At 33.1% G+C, this 21,760-nt stretch overlaps 4 protein-coding genes across 5 annotated transcripts; 2 read left to right on the top strand and 2 right to left on the bottom strand.

Annotated features, from left to right (window-relative positions):
* Positions 1-1,644: 1,644 nt before the first annotated feature.
* On the top strand, positions 1,645-3,179 carry LOC129894575 (uncharacterized). The gene is made up of 2 exons (XM_055970273.1): positions 1,645-1,662; positions 2,214-3,179. The coding sequence occupies exons 1-2, from the start codon at positions 1,645-1,647 to the stop codon at positions 3,177-3,179; spliced, it is 984 nt and encodes a 327-aa protein (XP_055826248.1).
* Positions 3,180-3,497: 318 nt separating this feature from the next.
* Positions 3,498-4,621, top strand: LOC129894574 (uncharacterized). Its single transcript, XM_055970272.1, has 2 exons — positions 3,498-3,728; positions 3,848-4,621. Exons 1-2 carry the CDS (start codon positions 3,498-3,500, stop codon positions 4,619-4,621), a joined length of 1,005 nt encoding a protein of 334 aa, XP_055826247.1.
* A 6,898-nt stretch (positions 4,622-11,519) lies between these two features.
* Positions 11,520-13,678, bottom strand: LOC129896215 (probable serine/threonine-protein kinase At1g01540). The gene is made up of 6 exons (XM_055972068.1): positions 13,207-13,678; positions 12,875-12,976; positions 12,666-12,788; positions 12,269-12,448; positions 11,904-12,033; positions 11,520-11,798 (listed from the first exon to the last, which is right to left on the bottom strand). The coding sequence occupies exons 1-6, from the start codon at positions 13,641-13,643 to the stop codon at positions 11,526-11,528; spliced, it is 1,245 nt and encodes a 414-aa protein (XP_055828043.1). The 5' UTR covers positions 13,644-13,678; the 3' UTR covers positions 11,520-11,525.
* Positions 13,679-15,326: 1,648 nt separating this feature from the next.
* LOC129896530 (glutaminyl-peptide cyclotransferase-like) lies at positions 15,327-21,434 on the bottom strand. Of its 2 annotated transcripts, none has more exons than XM_055972456.1 (11): positions 20,942-21,434; positions 19,735-19,791; positions 19,583-19,618; positions 19,434-19,498; positions 18,526-18,589; positions 17,540-17,657; positions 17,227-17,417; positions 16,058-16,128; positions 15,919-15,946; positions 15,774-15,828; positions 15,327-15,682 (listed from the first exon to the last, which is right to left on the bottom strand). In XM_055972456.1, exons 1-11 carry the CDS (start codon positions 21,209-21,211, stop codon positions 15,573-15,575), a joined length of 1,065 nt encoding a protein of 354 aa, XP_055828431.1. In that variant the 5' UTR covers positions 21,212-21,434; the 3' UTR covers positions 15,327-15,572. The 2 variants fall into 2 exon arrangements, with proteins under 2 accessions (XP_055828431.1, XP_055828432.1); XM_055972457.1 differs by having other exon boundaries at positions 17,320-17,417; positions 20,942-21,432.
* Between the last annotated feature and the right edge of the window lie 326 nt (positions 21,435-21,760).

Raw genomic sequence — 21,760 nt, 5'->3', positions numbered from 1 at the left:
ACTCTCGGTCACAATCAGTATTTGGTTATGAGCCAAATATAGCACCACCACAATGCACTAAGATAGGCCCTCACTAAAGGTTACGTATATATGTTAGGTTTGACTCACCCTCCATAATTCACTACCTTAAACCGTTGATCAGTGATTTATTCACTTCTCGTTTTGCAGATTGTCGATTTGATGAAACGACTTTCCCACAATTAGGGAGAGAGAAAAAGGAACCCAACATCAGCAAAATTGAATAGAAATTTTTATCATTATCTCATTTTGATTCACGTACCTCTATATGTAAGAAGGAGGTTTAGATGATCTACTTACAGAAAATAGCAAATTAAATGTCGAATACATTTACTGATTTGAAACGGATAACTAAGTCACATATCCCTATAATAAATGTACCTATTCAGATTAATATTCCAAAAGGACCATCTACTAGTGTCTAGCTTCTGAATCTCAAACACGCTTGAAGCGTGGTAGGCCATTAGGTTTAAAGAATAAAATTTTTAGAAAAAGAAGCGCAAAAGTGATAAAGACGACACTATCAAAAGAATTTCCTAAAGAAGTTCAAGATCTAATTAATCTTGATATTATTGAAGAAATTAGTGAATCTGAGACTCAAGTGAATAAAGAACTTTCAAAGAGTTCTACTGGTGATGGGATAAATTTAGATCGATCAAAAATTATTGTGGATAATATTTTTGCATATAATATTACAATTAGTCTTATAAAAGACTATGAGGATTTTGAGCCTAAATCTGTCGAAGAATGTCGAAGAAGATGTGACTGGCCAAAATGGCAAGAAACAATTCAATCAGAATTAGACTCACTTTCTAAATGTGAGGTTTTTGGACCTGTAGTCCAAACCTCTGATGGTATAAAATCAGTTGGCCATAAATGGATTTTTATTCAAAAATGAACTGAGAAAAATAAAATTATAAGATACAAGACACGTCTTGTTGCACAAGGATTCTCTCAAAGACCCGACGTTGACTATGAAGAAACATATTCACCTGTTATAGATGTAATAACTTTTCGATATCTCACCTCTTTAGTTGTACATGAAAATCTTGAAATGCATCTAATGGATGTGGTTACCAGGGGCGGAGCCACAAGGGTGCGAGGGGTGGCGACCGAACCCCCTTCGTCGGAAAATTACACTATATAAATACTGTGAATTTTTTTATTCATGTACAAATATTATTTTTCCATCCCCTTAACAAATGAAGATTGTGGATCAGTGGATAAGGTGCCTGTGATTGAGCCCATGGTTGTGGGTTCGATTCTCAGCAATGACATGTTTTTTTCTTTTTTCATCAATCCCTTAAAAAAAAGACACACTTTATTTATTATTATTATTATTTAAAAAAACGTGGGCCATTTGGCTTTGGGATATTTATTTTTTTAAAGTCAATTATGCCCTTTGGGCTTTTTATTACTTTGTAAAAAGATAAATGTAGTAATGTAGTGTAAACAACTATACAAAAACCAAAGCAATTAATCTACTCTACACACTACTTTCCTAATTGAAGCCCTAATTACTTTGTGTCTTCTTCTCTGTTCATCTTCGTTTCTCTTGTTCAGTTGTTCTGTGAAGGTGATGAAGACTGAAGAGGCCAAATGATATTGCTTCTTGGCCCATCACCCATGGCTTCCAATTCCAAGGTATTTCTTTTTTTCCCCTCTTTTTTTAACAATACTCAAAATCACAATAAATCCATTATTGTTTCTTGTTAGTTGTTAATCAACCCATTTTGTGAAATGGGTAGCTGACCCATTTTGTGAAATGGGTAGCTGACGGCTGATCCATTTTCCATTCATGAACCCCAAGCCTTGATTGTTTTAATTTTTAAATGTTGTTTGTTTGCAAAATTGGTCTTCTAGATATTTATTTTTAGCTAGTAAAAAAATCAAAGTGTAGATTTTTATTTAGTAATCAATTCCCTATTTCCCTTTTATGTGTGTTGGATTGTGGTTAAGTTATTTTCTTGCTTATTGAGACATTTGGTAGAGTTTTTGAAATGGGATATGCTTAAGGAGTTAAGGTTACTAATTGTTTTTTTGTTGTATTGCTATATACAAGATTGAGTTTTTATTCTCATAAGATTGAGTTTTTATTCTAACAGTTAGATGTTCTTAAATAGGCTTTATTTTATTGGCTTTTAAGATTGACATTTGTGTCTTTAATTGTAACTAATTTTTTTATTATAATTCAGTCTCAAAAGTCAGTGAAGAATTATTTTACCAAAGTTCCAAAATCAAGTTTGGACTCTCATGATCAACCTAATCTAGAAGAAAATGTCAACCACTCAGAAGTACCATTGCTTTCTTCTCAGGAATTTGATTTGAATTCTTTAAAGCATGACCCGGGTGAAAGAACTCAAATCTTGGACTTTCATCCAAATCATCGTGATGTCATTCGAAGAGAATACCTTAGGAGAGGTCCTTGTCAACCTCGGCTTAAAGAGTATCCTAAAACAAAAATTTCTAGAGACATGCGTCGTTTTAATCCTCAGTGGTTTAGTGAGTATTCTAATTGGTTAGAGTATAGTGAAAGTAAAGATGCAGTCTTTTGTTTGAATTGCTATCTATTTGCAAACGATAATATTCATCAAGGAGGGGGTGATGTATTTTCGACCATAGGGTTTAGGAGTTGGCAAAAAAAGAAGAGTCTTAAAAAACATGTTGGTGGCGGAAATAGCATTCATAATCAGGCAAGAAAGAATTGTGAAGATCTAGTGCGACAAGAACAATCTATTCAATTTGCACTTGTGAGGCAAGATTCTCAATTTAAGCATGAGTATTGGCTCCGCTTAACTGCTTCAGTTGATGTTGTAAGGCTTCTTTTGAATCAAGGATTGGCATTTCGGGGTCATGATGAATCTAAATCATCACTTAACAGAGGTAATTTTCTTGAAATTCTTTCATGGTATTCTGAAAGGTGTGATAACATTAAAGATTGTGTATTGAAACATGCTCCACAAAATGATCTGATGACTTCTCCAATGATTCAAAAAGAAATTGTGACTGCATGCAAAATTGAAACAATTAAGGCTATCATAGAAGAATTAAATGGTGATTACTTTGCCTTATTGGTTGATGAATCTTTTGATGTATCGCGCAAGGAGCAAATGGCCATTGTTTTACAATATGTTGATAGAATGGGATTTGTGATGGAGTGACTTATCGACATTATTCATGTTCAAGATACTTGTGCATCATCTCTAAAAGAAGCAATTGTTAATTTACTTGCTCAACATTCCTTGAGTCTTTCTTATGTACGTGGACAATGTTATGATGGGGCAAGTAATATGCAAGGTAGAATCAATGGCCTTAAAATGTTGATTAAGCAAGAAAGTAGATCGGCTCATTCTGTTCATTGCTTTGCTCATCAACTTCAACTAAGTCTTGTTGCGGTTTCTAAAAAGTGTGTTGAAGTGGGGGAGCTTGTACTATTGGTTTCAAGTATTTTGAATATGTTGGGAGCTTCTTTTAAAAGCATGGATGAATATCGAGAATCTCAAAAGAAAAGAGTTCAAGAGGCATTAGATATGGGTGAACTTGAAACTGGTAGAGGCTTGCATCAAGAATTTGGTCTTACTAGAGCTTGTGATACTCGTTGGGGATCCCACTACAAATCTTTTAGTAACTTTATTATTATGTTTGGTTCAATTGTTGATGTACTTAATGATATTGTTGTTGATTCACATTGTCCAAATAAAAGTGCCAAGGCAATGGGATTTCTCAGAGCATGTCAAACATTTGATGTTGTATTCATATTGCTGCATTCATATTGCATTTGATGAGAGATATTTTAGCAATCACAAATGAGCTTAACAAATGCTTACAGAAAAAAGAGCAAGATATCGTAAATGCCATGCTACTTGTTCAAGTAGCAAAGAAAAGGTTGCAAAAGTTCAGAGAGGATGAATGGGGTTCGCTTATTGATAAAGTATCTAAATTTTGTATCAAGTATCAAATTTTGATACCTAAGTTGGATGAGCCGTACTTTACCTCTTTGAGATCACGACGTAAACTTGCTGGTTGTACTATCTCACACCATTATTACGTTGAAGTGTTTTGCAAAGTTATTGATTGGCAAATTCAAGAGCTTTCTTATCGTTTTGATGAAGTAACGACTGATTTGCTTCATGGAATTGCTTGTTTAAATCCAATTGACTCATTTTCTAGTTTTGATCTCAGGAAAATAATGAGAATGGCTGAACATTATCGTGATGACTTTGATGAATTTAGTATGGGGGTTCTTAAGAATCAACTTGCGAGTTACATTATTGATGTTCGTGATCTTGATGAAAGGTTCTCCGATCTAAAAGGACTTTGTGATCTTTCAAAAAGATTAGTTCAGACAAAGAAGCATTCAAACTACCCTCATGTATTCCTCTTAGTGAAACTTGCCTTGCTCTTGCCAGTTGCCACTGCATCCGTTGAAAGAACTTTTTCGACAATGAAGTTTATCAAGAATGACTTGCGGAGTCGAATGAATGAGAGTTATTTTAGTGATTGCTTGGTGCCTTATATAGAAAAAGATGTGTTTAATAGGATTTCTAATGATGTTATTATAAAAACATTTCAAGGAATGAAACCTCGTCGTGTACAGTTGTAGTAATATACTTGCACTTTCAATAGAGAATTGTGTTTGTTTTGATTTCTTTGCGCATTTATTTTTTTAATTTTCTTGAACCCCCTTATCAAATATTCTGGTTCCGCCCCTGGTGGTTACAACTTATTTTTATGGTTCACTTGATGATGAAATTTATATGAAAATCTCAAAAGGATTAAAATTACATGAAGCATGTAATTTTAAGTCTCGGAAGATGTTCTCAATCAGATTAAAAAATTAGTGTATGATCTAAAACAATCAGGACGTATGCGGTTTAATCGCCTTAGTGAGTACTTGATAAATGAAGGTTATATAAATAATGTCATATGTCCTTGTATTTTTATTAAGAAAATGGAATCAGAGTTTGTTATACTCGCCGTTTATGTTGATGACATAAATTTCATTGGAACCCCTGAAGAGGTCTAAAAGATAATTAAATATTTAAAAAAAGAATTTGAGATGAAAGATCGTGGAAAGACAAAACTTTGTCTCGGTCTGCAAATTGAACATTTAGTAGACGGTCTTCATCCACCAATCTGCCTATGTTGAGAAAATTTTGAAATGATTTTACATGGACAAAACACATCCATTAAGTACTTTAATGGTAGTTTGATCACTTAAAGTGAATAAAGATCCATTCCGACCTTCAAAAGAGAATGGAGAACTTCTTCGTCCTAAAATACCATATCTCAGTGCTATTGGTGCACTTATGTATCTTGCTAATGCAATCAGACCTGATATAGCATTTTTTGTTACTTTGCTAGTAAGGTATAGTTCTTCCCCGATGCGAAGACATTGAAAATGTGTCAAAAATGTTCTGCGCTGTCCTAAATGGACTGTTGATATAGGTCCTTTATATACTAACAAAGATTATGTAGACTTTGTTGGTTATGCAGATATAGGTTATTTATCAAACTCACATAAAGCTTGATCTCAAACAGACTATTTGTTCATATACAGAGGAATTGTTATATCATGACGATCTAGGAAGCAGTCCATTGCTGCTACTTCTTCAAATCATGTTGAGATAATAGCAATTCATGAAACAAGTAGAGAGTGTGTGTGGTTGAGATCAATAACACAATTCATCAAAGAAAGATGTGGCCTAAATTATGATGTCAAAGTACCCACGATCATGTTCGAAGATAATGCTGCGTGCATAGCCCAATTGAAATGAGGCTTCATAAAAAGTGATAGAACGAAATACATTTCATCAAAATTATTCTTCACATTTGATCTTCAGAAGAATTGTGATATTGTTGTACAACAAATCTGTCCAAGTGATAATCCAACAGATTTATTCATCAAATCTTTACCAGCTTCAGATCTTGAGAAGATGGTACACAAGATTGAAATGTGAAAACTTAACCATCTTAGTCAAGGTTGTTCCATTGGATTTTCCTAGCGATGTTTTTAATGAGGCATCTCTCACTGCGTATTACTAGATTTATTCGCATACATGGACATTTAAGGAAGGGTATTATAAATAATATAGTCAAATAGATGCCCATGTGGGGCACTCCGCTATAGCAAATTCCCCTGTCTAAGGAATATGTTAGCTGTAGCAAATTCCCCTATCTAAGGAATATGTTAGCTGTAGCAAATTCCCTTGTTCAAGAAATATGGTACCCTTTTTGTGTCTATAAAAGACACTGCAAATGTAAATGATATATTCGCAATTCTCACAATTATCTCTCTCTTTCTGTCTTCGTCGTTAATTTGCTTACATTGTTTATTTTATAACATGTATTATTATGTCCTCTCTATTATTAACATCTCCGTCTTTAATACAGTAATCGCTTTTTTTGTTTAACAATTATTTGTGGGATTTTTATAAAATTACAATCTAATATAAAATATTACATTTACCTAGACCATATTAGCACATTACACCCACATTCCTCTTATATATATTATTATTTCAACCGTGCTCATACAATATTATGCACTTACGATGTATAAATTTGTTATGAGTTTGCCTTGATTTTCTTATCATATTTGAGTTTTACTTTTCTCGATGAAAAGTCAAAGTATTATCATAATTATTTTTAGTTATTCTGAAAGAAAAATATAATTCTCTTCCATATTTGGTTATTCTTTCTTTAGAAATTTTTTTTGGAACTATATAAATTGAAGACTCCTCTTCTTTTATACCTAGATGGTTAAGAGTTTCGGTTATGGGGTATTTTTTCTTCACAGTTTTTATGTTTTAATTAGTTTTTAAATATGTAAGTCAATTAGCCAAATTCATAATAATATTGATTTTTTTTATCGTCTGATTTATTGCCGACATGATTGATAATTATAAGCTTTCGCATGACATCTTAATTCTTTCGAACCCAACAAATGTTATCAGAGCACATGATTCAATGATCCAATGGTTGAATGAGGTTGAAAACATGTTCAAGAGGTTGAAAATAAATTTGTAATCAATTTGATTTTAATGAAAAAAAAAATTGTGCTACTACAATATGTGGAGAAAATTTTCAATTATATTCTCAACAATCCTGCTATTCCATCTTTAAAACAAAATTCATTTTCAACTCATGTTTACGCATGGCTCCAACTTTCAACCCCTTGGGCTTCAATTTTCAACTCATGTTTATTATTTTTAATGCATGAGCTCCACTTTCCTTCTCACTTTTAAAGCAGGGTCTCCAATATTATCAACACGTGTTACTCTAATGCACATGACTCTAATTTTTAACCCACATCAAATTTTAATCATGGTATATATATGAAAAAGGCAGATCAAATTTGTCAAGAAAATTCAGAAAAATGGGAGATTTGTTAGGATTTTGCTTTGTTTTCTAAACATATTTGAGTTTTATTTTTCTTTTGATGGAAAATTAAATCATTACCATAATTATTTTTATTTTTTTTAAAAGAAAAATATAATTATCTTTCATATTTGGTTATTCTTTCCTTAGAGGAAAAATTTGAAACTATATAAATTGAAGACTCCTCTTCTTTCATGCCATAACATAATAGCATCCACTAAGGGGTCGTTTGGTTATTGGATAAGCGCCAAATTTATTCAGGTATAGAATATTGTATACGTTTTACTATGTTTGTTAGCATTTTTATATCAAGTATAAAATTCAACTCACATAATACTATGTTTGGTTGGCAGATTAGAATGCCACATAATTAATACATGTATAACTTATGAGTCAATTTATGTATTATTTTATGCGGGCTAGAAGGTGAAATAAATTATACCTGAATAACAAATACATAAATAAAAAAGTTAAAATGACTAAATTACCCTAATCGCTCCTAATTAAATATACCTCTTTTTTCAAGGATACAACCAGATCAACTATTTGCTTTTTTTTCTTTCTAAATCTCGAAATTTTTCATCTTCTTAGAGGCAAATATTGAAATGTTGTTCAATTTATTATTATTTTGAAAACTAAGTAGACATTCAAAGAGGATAGTGTCTATGACTGAGGATAACACTGATGCTAGATGAAGTCAGTATCTGAAAACTTTCACTGGTTTTTGCCATGAGTTTTGTAAAGCATTAGTATGAAGCAAAGTCATGGCATCCTTTATCAAAAAGAAAAAGCAAACTTCTCATATATATATATATATATATATATATATATATATATATAAAGTTGGTTCTACTACATGAAGAAATTGAAAATTGTGACACCCAACTCCTACTTTCTGTCTAAAATTTTGACTAAATAAAATGCAAAAAGAAAAACGAAATACAAAGGCAAGAAGGTCAGGGGTATAATTATAAATAAATATTTTATTTTCAAGAAGTATATTTTTTAAAATAACAAATCAACATCCAAAGAAATTATTAAACCCTGCATAACTAAATCATGCATTACTAATACATGTATAACTAAATCTTGCATTATTAATACCTGCATAACTAATACATGTATTATTAATGCCTACATTACTTTAAACAGTAACCAAATGACCCCTGAGAGTTTGGTTTATGGGATATGTTCCCTCTACAATTTTATACTTTTTATTAGTTTTTAAATATGTAGGCCAATTAGCCAAATTATATTATAATATTATATTTTTTAATATTGTTTTCTTTGTTGTTATCACCGATATGATTGACAATTGTAAGATTGTGCATGACATTCTAATTCTTTCAAACCCAATAAAACTTTATATAATAATGTATAAGAAGTGTAATAGTGTATAAAAAGTGCTTATACATCCTTTTATATTGTACTACAAGCTTACACGAAAATTGTGTTTCGTCTTCTGCGAACTTCAACTATGAAATTCCATTTGCAATGGGTTAAATTATTTGAGGCACAACCAACAATAATTATGTGAGGCTCCATTATTTATTTGGTGGGCCCATTTTCTTACCACCCCTTTTCCACTTGCCCCTCTTTATATCATTTTTTTTCTTTTTACTCCAAATAAATATGTAACTTTCAAATACCTAATTAAGCAATTGATATATTTAATAAAAATATTAATAATTTTTTTTTGTAAAAATAATAGAAAAGAGATCCTTTCTAAAAATACAGATCAAAACAGACACTTCGCCCATTTATGGGTGAACTGTCACAAATGAAGTTAACTCTTTCATTTCACCTAAAACACATCACAAAAATTTAAAGACAATTCTTTTTATTAGCTTCTCACGTGAAACTATATCATATCTAAATCTCATCCGAAATTATATCATATCTAAATTTTAAGGGGCCGTTCGGTTATTCTTTAGAGTTATGTAGGTATTAGTTATGCATGTTTTAGTTATGTGGGTATTAGTTATGCAGATATTGATTATGTAAAATTTATAATACATAAATTATTACATATTGAATATTTACTTTGTTGTAAATTAATATATCATTATTTATAAACCAACAATTGCCTGTCTTATGTGAAACAAACCCCAAAGGAAAATTTTGACTCTTAATTAATTCAATTGATGCCATATTTGTTACTGATTCTTAATAATTTTAAAAATCAAGTAACGAAAACTTCTATTAACCAGGGAAAAAAAAAACCGATTCTGGGTTTTGAATTGTTGGCATCAGTTGATGCCGTATTCATGGTTAATAAACGCAAGAAAGAGTAATTAAAAGAAACTGATTTTGTTGGCATCAGTTTTCGCATTATAGCTTCTTCCTAATATTTTAAAAAGTTCACATAAAAAAAATATTTTTAATAGTAAATTAATAGGGATAAATTTGTAATTTACTCTTTTATGCATGTATAACTAATATCACATAACTTATTCCACCTTCTACCCCGCATAAATTATACACAAATTCTCTCATAAGTTATGTAAGTATTAATTATGTAATATTACAAAAAATGCAACCAAACACCGTATAAAATCAATACATGAATAACTTTTATACAACATTTGAAAACCTACCAACCAAACATTGTATAAGATTAATACATGAATAACTTTATCTATTTGTAAACTAAACATGGTATTAAATTAATACATGAATAACCAAAATTATTCATGTATTAGCTTTAAGCTTATACCATAACCAAACGGCCCCTAAGTGTATTGTGAAGTCTATTTGATACACAAAATCGTGAATTCAACAATAAAGTACAAAACAATTGAGAATTTTTTTTACAAAAAATAAATTTTACTATTTATTTGCTTACAATCAATAGTAAAAAAAACTATTGAGATCGACAGAGATAATGATGCCTCTTATAACCAATATTCTGACATAAACTACATATTTGTGCAACCTGGAGCAATATCCATTTCATTTGACGATGCATAGTACTTTTGGCCCCAGAAGTTCTCAAATATTGAGTATTTGTAATTAAATTGAATGGAGAAGGTGGCCAACATGACTCAAAGAACTACAAGCAAACTTACGACAACATATCTTTTTCATTGGGCGATGAGTCATATTAGCCACCTTCTCCATTCAATTTAATAGCAAATACTCAATATTTGAGAACTTCTGAAGCCAACAGTACTAAACGCGTATAAATGAAATAGACATTACTCTAGGTCGCATGGCATAAAGATGTAGTTTATGTAGAAAAATCAATCATAAGAGGAATCGTCGTCCCATCGACCTCAATAGTTTTTTAATAGTGATTGTAAGCAAATAGATAGTAAAATTCATTTTATGAAAAGAATTCTCAATTTTTTTGCACTTTTATTGTTGAAGAAAAATTTGCAATTTTACGTAAATAGATTTCACAATACACTTAAAAATTTAGATACAGTATAACTTTACGTGAGAAACTATTAAAAAGAATTATAGTTTGTCCAGTTATGGACGAACAACCCTTTAAAAAATTTTATAATGTGTTTTAGGATGAACTGACGAAGTTAACTTCATTTGTCACAATTCGCCCATCCATTTTGGAGCCGGACTCCCAGAACTCGATTACTTTAGCTATTTTTTCTTGGACAAACATACTTGTTATAGGTTCTCTGTTTTCAAACGAGTATAGCTTGATTATATACATTGTCAAAAAATTCTTAAACTACTAGTGTGATACTGTCATCTAACATGTTATAACAAGAAGTTATCCGTCTTATTCTTTAGGTTACTTAAGAGTCCGTTTGGTTTGGCTTATAAGTTACTTATAAGCTGTATTCAACTTTTTTGAATATTTGACTGATCAACTTAAAGTCATTTTGTGCTTAAAATAAGCCTCAATACATAATTGGGTTTGCTTGAATGAACTTATTTTAAAAAGCTTATAAGTTCAAAACAACTTATAAGTCAAAAAAAAAAAAATTGGGTTGCACCTACTTTTTTTTTTTAACTTATAAGCGTACTTTTTTTTTTTAACTTATAAGCAGTTTTCAACTTATAAATTACTTAAAATAAGTCCATCCAAACAGACTCTTATTCCACATACATTATGGGCGGTAACATAATAGTTTAAAAGCTCTTTAGCAGTCAGTGTATAAAGATTAAACGCATTCTTTTTTATTAATGCTTTTGAAGTTATGATGAAGCAGAGGAGTGACGTTTACATCGCTGAGTAGTAAATCGCGCGGCTGCAGCATGTGGATCACTTGTCCCATTTTAGGCCTGCTGTTAACATTTGGATCAACACATCTAAGAGCAATGAGCAGAATTATTTTCAGTTCTTTCATACAAGGCATTTCTGGTAGCTTTGGATCCACTATTTGATCGTATTGTTGGCTTGCCACCATTGATTTCATCCAGTCAATTAAATACTCCTGCAGATTGAAATACATCTGCATTTTAGATAACCTTTTTTTTCTTGTTTTATGGGAATAGAATGAATGAACTAGAATGCCAAAAAGGAGTAGAAAAATTTTGACCTCAATTTCTGTGGTAGTACACTCTGTGGGAGGTTTTCCAGATACAATCTCCATGATAAGTATGCCAAAGCTGTAAACATCGCTCTTATCGTCTAAAATTCCAGTGGATAAATATTCTGGTGCAAGATAGCTGAAGCAAGCCATTAAAAAAAAAAAGTTATAAATCAATCGAAAAAAGATGGACGTGTGTTTATAACTATGTTGCTCAGACTACTCAAAAATGCTATAGCACCTGTTTGGGATACTCCAAAATTGTATGTACTACTTTAGGAGGACTTGACACAAACCTAACAATATTTTTAAAAAGTTTGAGCAACATAGATACAAGTTAAAGAATTGCTGAGTGTATCAAGAAGTTAACTCACCCTGACATTCCAGGTGGGGATGTTATTGGGTAATTACTACTTTCATCAGAACCTAAGAGATTGGTGATACCAAAATCAGAAATCTTTGGATTCCAATGCTTATCAAGCAATATGCTACTTGACTTTAGGTGTTGATGTATTATAGCAGCTGGTTCAGTATCCTCATGAAGATAAGCCAAACTGCACAAAATTAAATAATTTAGTCTCCTTTTCAAATGTTTATCCGAATATTCCGTGAGACCTATAGGTCACAGGTTTGAGCCATGGACATCACACCCTTACCCAAGGGTGTGATCCTTCCCAGACCCTACATGATTGCGAGACACTTAGTGCACCAGTCGCCTTTTCAAATGTGGATTCAGAAGCGAAAGAACTTAATTGTTAATTAAAAACATACCCTTTTGCAATTCCAAGCACAATGTTCATCCGAATATTCCATGTTAAGGGGCTAACATCACTGATGCAGCCATGAAGCCAGTGCTCTAGATTTCCATTGTCTACGTACTCGTCCACGATTATCCTGATCGAATAATTATAAACCAATTTGTCATTCAATGCCTTAATATCATCAAATGAATGTCTTAGTAGATAGAGGATATAAAGTACCTGTAGTATCCTTCAAAACAATAACCAATCAATTTCACCAAGTTTTTGTGTCTGAGTCCCAATAATACCTCCACCTCCCCTGTAAATTCCTTGGCTTTAGCCCTGATGTCCAGTGTTTGAAGTGAATAATAAGATAAGATGAATTGCAAATTCTCTCTTTTTTCACAAACAATGATTCGAAGTTAACAATACAATCGGCATGAATCATAGTGATCAACTAGTTTCCTGTTATATTAAAATGAGCTCTAGTTCTATCAAGTCACTTATTGTAAGGTAATTACAGATAAATCTCTATGATATAAGCATTAATTGGTAATTGTCCGCGAATTTACCTGCTACTGAGCAACCGCTTTATTGCTACTCTAGTATTGCCAAACATGATACCATGATAAATAATGGCATAATCTCCACAAGCAACTACGTTTTCTTCAGCAAAGTCATTTGTTGCTGCTTCAATCTCTGTCAATGTAAATTGGTAACTAGGCCTAGTTGCTCTACTAGTAGAAAATTTCACTTGTTTTGCAGGGATACTTCTCATGCCCATTTCAATCTCCCATCGGTTATGTGTCAATAAACTTTCTTTCGTAACCAATGGCTTCAAGGCCTTACGTGCTTTACGGCGGCGGCGCTGCCTGGTTTTAATGATACAGAGAGAAGAGACAAGGACGAAAAGAACAATGCATGTGAGAATTACAATCCATAATTTGATCCCAAAGAATGAAATTGGCTTCGAGAGCCTCTGTATGATGGTTGAAAAGTTAAAATACATTCTTACAGAATGCAAAATTGGAGTGAGAAACCATTTTAGAGAAGACGTCTAGTTGAATAAGAGTGGGAGACAATTTGTTTTCAACTGAAACTCTTAACGTTTTGTAGTTCAAATGCTGTGATATTTAAGATAACAAAACTGCGGCGGGAAATCTTCAAACGAAAATGGGCCATTCGCACAATGCCTCCATTTATTGGTGGTCTTTAGTATCTGCCCCCCAAAAGTGGTCGAAAATAACCCTAACATCAAAATTTTGTATCATAAAATACAGCAGAAGTTATTATGTCGCTTAAATCCTGCCAAGAAGTTACTATGTCTTACACGGGATAACTTAGTTTACTGCACAATGGATAAGTTCAATTTCAGAATATTATGTCTTAATAAATTCATAACCCACACAAGTTATGTTGGTGAAATTACACGATTACAAATTACAATTGGAGTAACTGGTAAAGTTGCTGCCATGTGACCAGGAGGTCACGGGTTCAAGCTTTGGAAACAGCCTCTGGCAGAAATGCAAGGCAAGGCTGCGTACAATAGACCCTTGTGGTCAGGCCCTTCCCCGGACCCCGCGCATAGCGGGAGCTTTAGTGCACCGGGCTGCCCCTTTAAATTACAATTGAAAATTAAAATGAAGAAATTAACTTCACTTCTTGGCTAAGGCACGGATATCTCGCTCTCTTTAAAGAGATTCAAGCCCACTGCAGTAAATCGTTTCACTGGTCCAGCAGTAGTCCTCTTGACTTGTTCCCTTCAGGATACAACAACCTTATCACAAAATGTAACTCAACAAACTCTGGACAATAGTTGAGTTTAAAACTCCACACAAAGAACACCTCCCTTCAACTAATAAGAACTCTCTTTTTAGACAAATTTAATTCTCTCAATTTTTTCTTCTCTTATCTTACATTTCAAAACAAAGAAAACCTCTCTATTTATAGGAGAGAAAATCATACAAAAATGAAAAAATAATGGAATGCCATCATTATCATCATTTAGTGCACCATTATGATTTAGTGCACCACTTATTAGTGATAATTATGTTAAAAATACATAATAGAATGATTTAGTCTTGCACTAACTAAAGATGATAATGAAAGACATTTTATGCACTAATGAAAAATAGAATAAAGATGACATTAAATGTCATCAATGGACAATTGCTAAAATTGCAATTTAATAAAATGTTAAAATGTCCACACTAACAAGTTATGTCTTACAAAGTATAACTTAATTTTTACAGAACTTACGCCGATAGAGGCATAAGCTCAAATTCAAAACCTACAAAATTATGCCTTAATTAAGAGACATATCTTATTCACATAAAACTTTTGCCGTATAAGGGCAAAAATTCTCTAAACTTATGCCTTGCGAATTAGATGTTACACAACTTTTACCTTACAAAATTAGATCACAATTAATGATAATTTAACCCACAATTTAATGAACATTAGGAGCAAAAACTAAAGACCAACCCTATAGAGACTGTAATTGTATTTGATCAGAGAGGTATCCCCAACAAAATAATCATTCTTTTTTCAAGTAGAGTTTGATGAAGGTTCCATTTCTTTTGCTTTTCTAACTGCACCCATTGTTATTATCTTGCAAGATATTAATCAATTATTGGAGTTGAGGCGTCAACGTAAAAATCAAATGAAAAATCGAATAATAGAGTCGACCATCTGCTTGAGTTGCATTTTACTCTACACCATATAATAATTGAGTTGAGTACCTACAATTTGCTGCTGCTTTTCTGGGCATGAAACTAGGTAAAAGAACCTACATAAAGGAAGTACATATACAAAAATCTGTGTACACAGTACATTCCCAAAACCTGTATGTGGTTCTATCTATCTATGTAGACCCAAAAATTGATGCACTAACAGAATAATTCAGAATTTGAAAAGGAATAATCCACCGTAGGGATCATCAAAATGGAAATGCCGGGGGCATGCACATCTCCTTGATGTCTCCGTTGAATGGTGTCTTCAAAGGGTGCAACTTAATCTCATAAAGTTTCGGCCACCATTTGCCTGTGACTGAATAAAAAAATAATTTGGCGTGATGATATTTCCTTGTTATGGTACACTTGTTAATAGAGAACAATAGAATTAATATGATGGAGCTTACCAAAAAGGCGGTCACCATCCCTATCCCATGCTATGCCATTCAGCACATCAATTTGCTGCAGAAAAATTAGTGTTAAAGAAAATGTTCGAAAGGTCCAAGTAAACATCATAAACAGAACCTAAAGCAGTTACTATAGAACACTAACCTTTTTCAAATTGTGTAGCAATCCTTCTCTGCATAAGAAAAAGAAGCTGATGCATCATTTCACTCTAAATCCAACTTTTTCAAGGAGTAAAATTCCAAATACTGGAATGATGCTACTAGGAAAGAGTTGATAGATGAACCTCAAATTTTGGAGGAGAATCCATCCAAGAACTGAGCCATCCGTGTGTGATACTCTAGCTATACAGTCAGTCTGCAGAGGAAGGCTGACATTGCGTCAGAATTAACCCTACGCCACACTTAAGTTGTAAAAGAAATTAATCAAATGGTTTGGGCTTCAAGAATCAAACAGAAGATATTGTACAATGATGTTTACTAGAACAGGTATTGTTGTCAAACGAAAAAATTATAAAAGTTTGCTAGGACCTGAGCACAAATCACAGTTAATGCTCACTTTGGCAAAGAAAGGCATAAATACAGAAATAACTATAAATACTAAAGTAATTATAGATAAAAAGGAGTTGGAAACAATTCAGTGAATTATATGAAACAGAAAGCTTTGTCAATCAAGCTCAAAAATCACTTTTTATAACTCAATCAATTCAAAAACCATTTTAAATACCTGATTCAGTTGTGACAATGCAGCTTTGAGTCTCCAATTCAAACTTACGGACTAGTTTTTCTTATTTTATTAACAACCAATTGTTTTGCTAATTAATACCTAATGTCTCGTGCAAGATGGAGCCTATGGACACTCAGGTAAATGCTTAAGTGCCTTGGTTTCTAAACTGGACTGTCACCTAAGGAAGTTCAGTGCCACACTCACTTCAAGACAGTGCAAGCCATGATTGTTGAGGCTCATGCATTAGCGCTTTGGTGCACTCACTGAAGCTCAGTCACAAGTGATGTGAACTGTTGCCTACAAGAACACCAGGGTTTAAAGATGTCTCCGAGTGATTCTTTTTTATAAGAATCTGAAGTGATTCTTTGACAACACTGAGAACTTACATACTCGGAAAATAGCCTCCATTATTTTGGTTGCTCATGTTATTAAAGAAAGCTCTTAATTAAACATAGAATCGAAGAAATCACTACATGGTAAATCAAAGAGCAGCAATTAATCCAAGCTCAGTGATAAGGTACAATATCCAGAAGTTCAGACAAAGCAGTCATTGTTAAGTCTGAATGATGATGCCTTGTAGCCCCATCAGTACAAATATAAGGTACCAGAAAAGGACTTGCGCACAAGTACTCACACTAGCAGAACAAGTAAAATACAGATTAAGTTTCAAGAAGAATCTCAAGATGCTCTGCTTCGTAATTAGAGAAAAAGACAGATTCTCCCTAATACCTTTCTCAGATTCATGTTGGATAAATATAATTGTGATGAATAATAGGAAATCAATTGTTCTATAGAGGCAGTTGTCGGAGAGCAAGTCCATACCATCCAAACATTTGCCCAAACTTCGTCATAAACATACTCTAGTTCATTGAGCCTGTGTACTTCATCACCTTGATAATTAACTATTTGTTTTTTAACTACTGCAAGAATGAGAAAAACCAAGAGCATAAGAACAAAATACAAGAGCATAAGAACAAAATAAAACATTCTTATATGAAGAATAAAACAACTGAATCATAATTTGACCTTCAGATGACAAAACCTTTCATAGTTTGAGGGTCAATCTGATACAGTGTAGAAGATCCATCACTCCCATAAAGGACTTTCCCATCAGTTGCCAATCCCCAACCATCGGGCATACCATGGCGAAACTTCTCAAACTGAAGAGAAATTGCAAGTTTGCAACTGTAAGAATTCCAGAGGAGGGAAGGGGGAAAATAAAGGAAATACCGAGTACATATCAATACATACAGATCTTTCAACCACAAAAATACTAGCATTTCTAGCTCCCCAATCTCAAATGGGCAAGGATTAATACATAGCATATTTCTGCATCACAAAACGACAGTTTATATGGTATAGAAGACTTTGGACAAAAACCTGAGCGTCATTTTCTGGGAATGGTGATCTTTTGGTTCAAGCAGATGGAATACAGAAGACAACTGATATCAAAATGTTTTTGGAGTTCTTTTTCCAGTTTGAAAAATACACTGGAAGATAAGTCAAAACCTCGAAAATAAGATGAAATTGCCTAATATTTTCATATCATTGTTCAGCATTATCAGCAATCTAAAAATAAACCAGAATAATTGATTACAGATTAACTGTATACAGATGGTTGTCAAAGAAACTCTATTGCAATGCTTTGTTAGTGATAACTCAGAAAAGGTCTCAACTGACAGGGAGACCTGTCAGACAATATAACTGAGCAGCCAAAAATAATTATCCCAATATCATACTAGTAGCCAAAGTAGAAGTTTCCAGAAAAATATTGTTGTAGTCAATGACATCATGATACCATTTTTAAGTTTTTCACCATTTTGGCCATGACTTCGGAGTCAAAAGTTGGGATTTGGCAAACAAGATCAAAATAAAATGATCAGCACAGGAAAATCTCCTTTTTTTCAAACTAGAGAATTTGCAAATAACATCATAAAAATATTACCAGATCAACTGGGATTCATCTGAGCAAGATACTAACATCAATAGCACAAAAATGCAAAAAAACACTGAACAAATATTACATACTTTGCTGAGATTATGCCGATCATATATGTAACCAGTACTCTGCCGCCAAGTTACTTGAATCAACCTACAAAATATGTTAAGATTGCTACATTAGATGATAGGACCATCTTTTTCACATAAAAAGAGAAAGCAACAATCGATTGTACATGGAAATACTGAATTTGAGAATATACCATGCAGTAAAAGGGTCAAAACTCTTTTTTTAATTCCAAGTTAGATCACCGTAAGGAATATAGAGAGTAGTTCCCCAATCAAAGGAGTTTCAGAAGTCCTTCAGATTTGAGGAGATTGTCAACTTATTTAGCAGACATAATCATGCAAAAGCATCCAAGGGTGTAGCCTAGGGGTCAACGAAGTGAGTTGAGAACTATGAGGTCTCAGGTTAAAATCCCAGCAGAAAGCAAAGACGCTACATGTTCGTGTTGGTGGGAGGTAGAAGGATACTGTTATCACAAAAAAAGGGACATAATCATGCTATACCAAGAGGAGGATAGACTAACTCTTCTTTAAATACCCCCCCCCCCCCTCCAACATACACCTATACACACAGAAGAAGAACGATAAAAGCTTAGTTTCACTTATAGAGATCACCAGTTCAGGCATCAAGTCATAAAAGATCAGAGTAGTCAGAAGCCTAAAAGGACCTATATCCATGTGGGCAACAAAAACATCTTTTTGTTTTCCCAGAAAGTATGTTCCATAGAAGCATCATTTACAAGCTGTATAACTTATAACTAATGGGAGGCACTATTTTGTTTGGAAAAAGAACTAATTGCTTATGTCACATGAATTTCTTCTCTTGCTGAATCTAGATAAGTAAAAGCATTTTTCCCTCTTTTTTCAGAATAAGTAAGCAAAAACCCATCATCAGATAAAAGAAGTAAAACCATTTAGTTCAGATCACAAACCTATCACCAAAAAGAGTTAAGCCCTCCCCAAAATCAGAGTAAGGCATTCTCTGAATAGCCTTAACCTGCGAATGCCAGAAAGAAAGGTCTCAATGATAAACCAACTCAGCATCAAGGCCAATTTCACTCAGAGAATCTAGGCCAATTACCTTGCCAGTCTGCAGAGCGACTTCCCGAACAGATGACTGTAATCAAATATTATAAGCACTATCAGTAATGAACCAAAAACAATATTCTGGTAAATCAATTCTTCCTATGAAATAATCAATTGGAATCAACTATAGAACCAAGGAAAACTCACAGCCCCATTCAACCCAGTAGACTCAAATAGGATGTCATTTTCTGCATACAGTAATCCCTGTAAAAAAGATGTTCAGTATTATTAGCTGGGAAAAACACTAATATCTAATAACTCACCAAAAGAAATAGCACCATCTGATTAATACTAAAACTGGCAATTACTTTGGGACTTCTAATAGAATGAAATAGGATAAGTGTAGTGAAACATAATATTCAGGTTTCTCACCAAGCAAAGAAGCTTAAAATTTCAACAGCAACCAAAGAGAGGGGAGAACATTAATATCAAATAGCACACCATGCACGGATTTTAATCATATACAACAATAGTTAAGATTTTACCATTTGAAAGCTGATGGTCCGAAAAAAAATCTATTTTATCTTTGCTTATTTAGATTTTCACTGTAAATGTTAAGCATGTTTAAAGTAAATAGACAGAACAGTTTCACCTATGTTACACATAAATCCATCCTTATAGCTGATCAAGGTGCATGGAAAACAATTTCCACATCTGTTGACAGGGAATGACTAATCACATTCGAGAGAATATTGGGCCTAGTCATTTCATTTAGAAATGTTAAGGAAAACAGAAACATCAAAGGTGAATGAACAGAAGCAAATCTATGGACAAAGACTCCTTTCTAGATACTTCATCTAGAATGCACCCTTTATTGGCAAATTCACATATCCACTGCATTCATCAGATACCGTCTTAATGTTTATTCTTATTGTCGGTTTTGCTGAAACTTTCTATTAGTTGGTGATGTTTATTGTCAATGCAGCCAAAGAACTGACCATTGTTTCGATTTAAAAGGATGATCTGATATGAAAATGCCAGATACTTGTACGGCTTTTAAGCGAAAGACTAGCTCTCATTACATCCCAAGAAAAATTAGAATTAGAAACCCAGCCAGTCCTGCAAAATGTGTTTGATAAGAGAAGCAAGGCCTCTGTTTATCTTCGCTATTGTAAGCCAGGGTATTGCCCTGTCAACTGAGATAGTTTCTTCTTCTTCATTTGAAAAAAATTAAGTAATATCCTAGTTCAATCTTACACTACCAAAAAGTCCAATTTAGACTTATTTTTTCCTCAAATGCAATTGAATTACCAATCCCTCTTTCCGATTACACAAATTAAATGCAAGAGACACTAGAATTAAATATAAATGTAGAGGATCAGCTGAAATCAATAGAATCAAAAGAAGATCGAACCTGTGTGAATGCGTCAGGATCGTGAGGGAACTCATTGACCACTTCGACTGTGTAAAGTTGATTCGATGGAACATCTGATAGAGACACGCCTTCCTTTCGCAACGAAGTGTTCAAAACAATAATCAAACAAGCAACTAGGATTAAAAATGCAAGGGCAGAGATTTTTCTGTAATGGAGAAGAAAACGAGAGGAGGAAGCCATTGAAGGTTGTTGAGGTAGGGTGTTTAATCTCCTAGTATTAGATTTCTTTCTCACTTTTGCGCCTGGCATGTGGTCGACACCTCATAAACGACGACGTTCATGGATTCCTCCTGTCAATCGGAAGGGCACGCCGGAACGACGGCGGAAATTGTTGAGGGGATGGGAGATTTACGTGGATAGTCTGCCAACTTTGACTTCCAATTGATCAAAATTTATGTAATTTAGGTCAATTTAATCAAATATATCCTTGGCATAGGGATGGGCATTGCGTTCTTAAGTTTGATTTTATCAAATTTCGATTATGTTCTTTGACTTTCAGTTTTAAAAAAATATACACCAAATATCCAATCAAGCTAATTTGGTTGGTTTGAATTTTTTAATTTTGGTCTGATTTAGGTTGGTATTTTTAAATTGATATTTTTTTATGTAAATAAAAAATAAAATAAAGACAAAATTAAAGTATTAAAACACTTAAAAATTTATAATCATGATAAGTGATGATGTGTCTCATAATGAAACAATTACACTTTGTTTGGATGGTTATTTGTAGTATTACATAATGTATCTTGTTGTTTTGTATTGTGTGGAATCGTATCGTATTGTATTATTTTAATGAAT

This window comes from Solanum dulcamara, chromosome 7 (genome assembly GCF_947179165.1).
Source record: "Solanum dulcamara chromosome 7, daSolDulc1.2, whole genome shotgun sequence".
NCBI lineage: Eukaryota > Viridiplantae > Streptophyta > Magnoliopsida > Solanales > Solanaceae > Solanum > Solanum dulcamara.
This window is presented reverse-complemented; position numbering and strand designations above follow the sequence as displayed.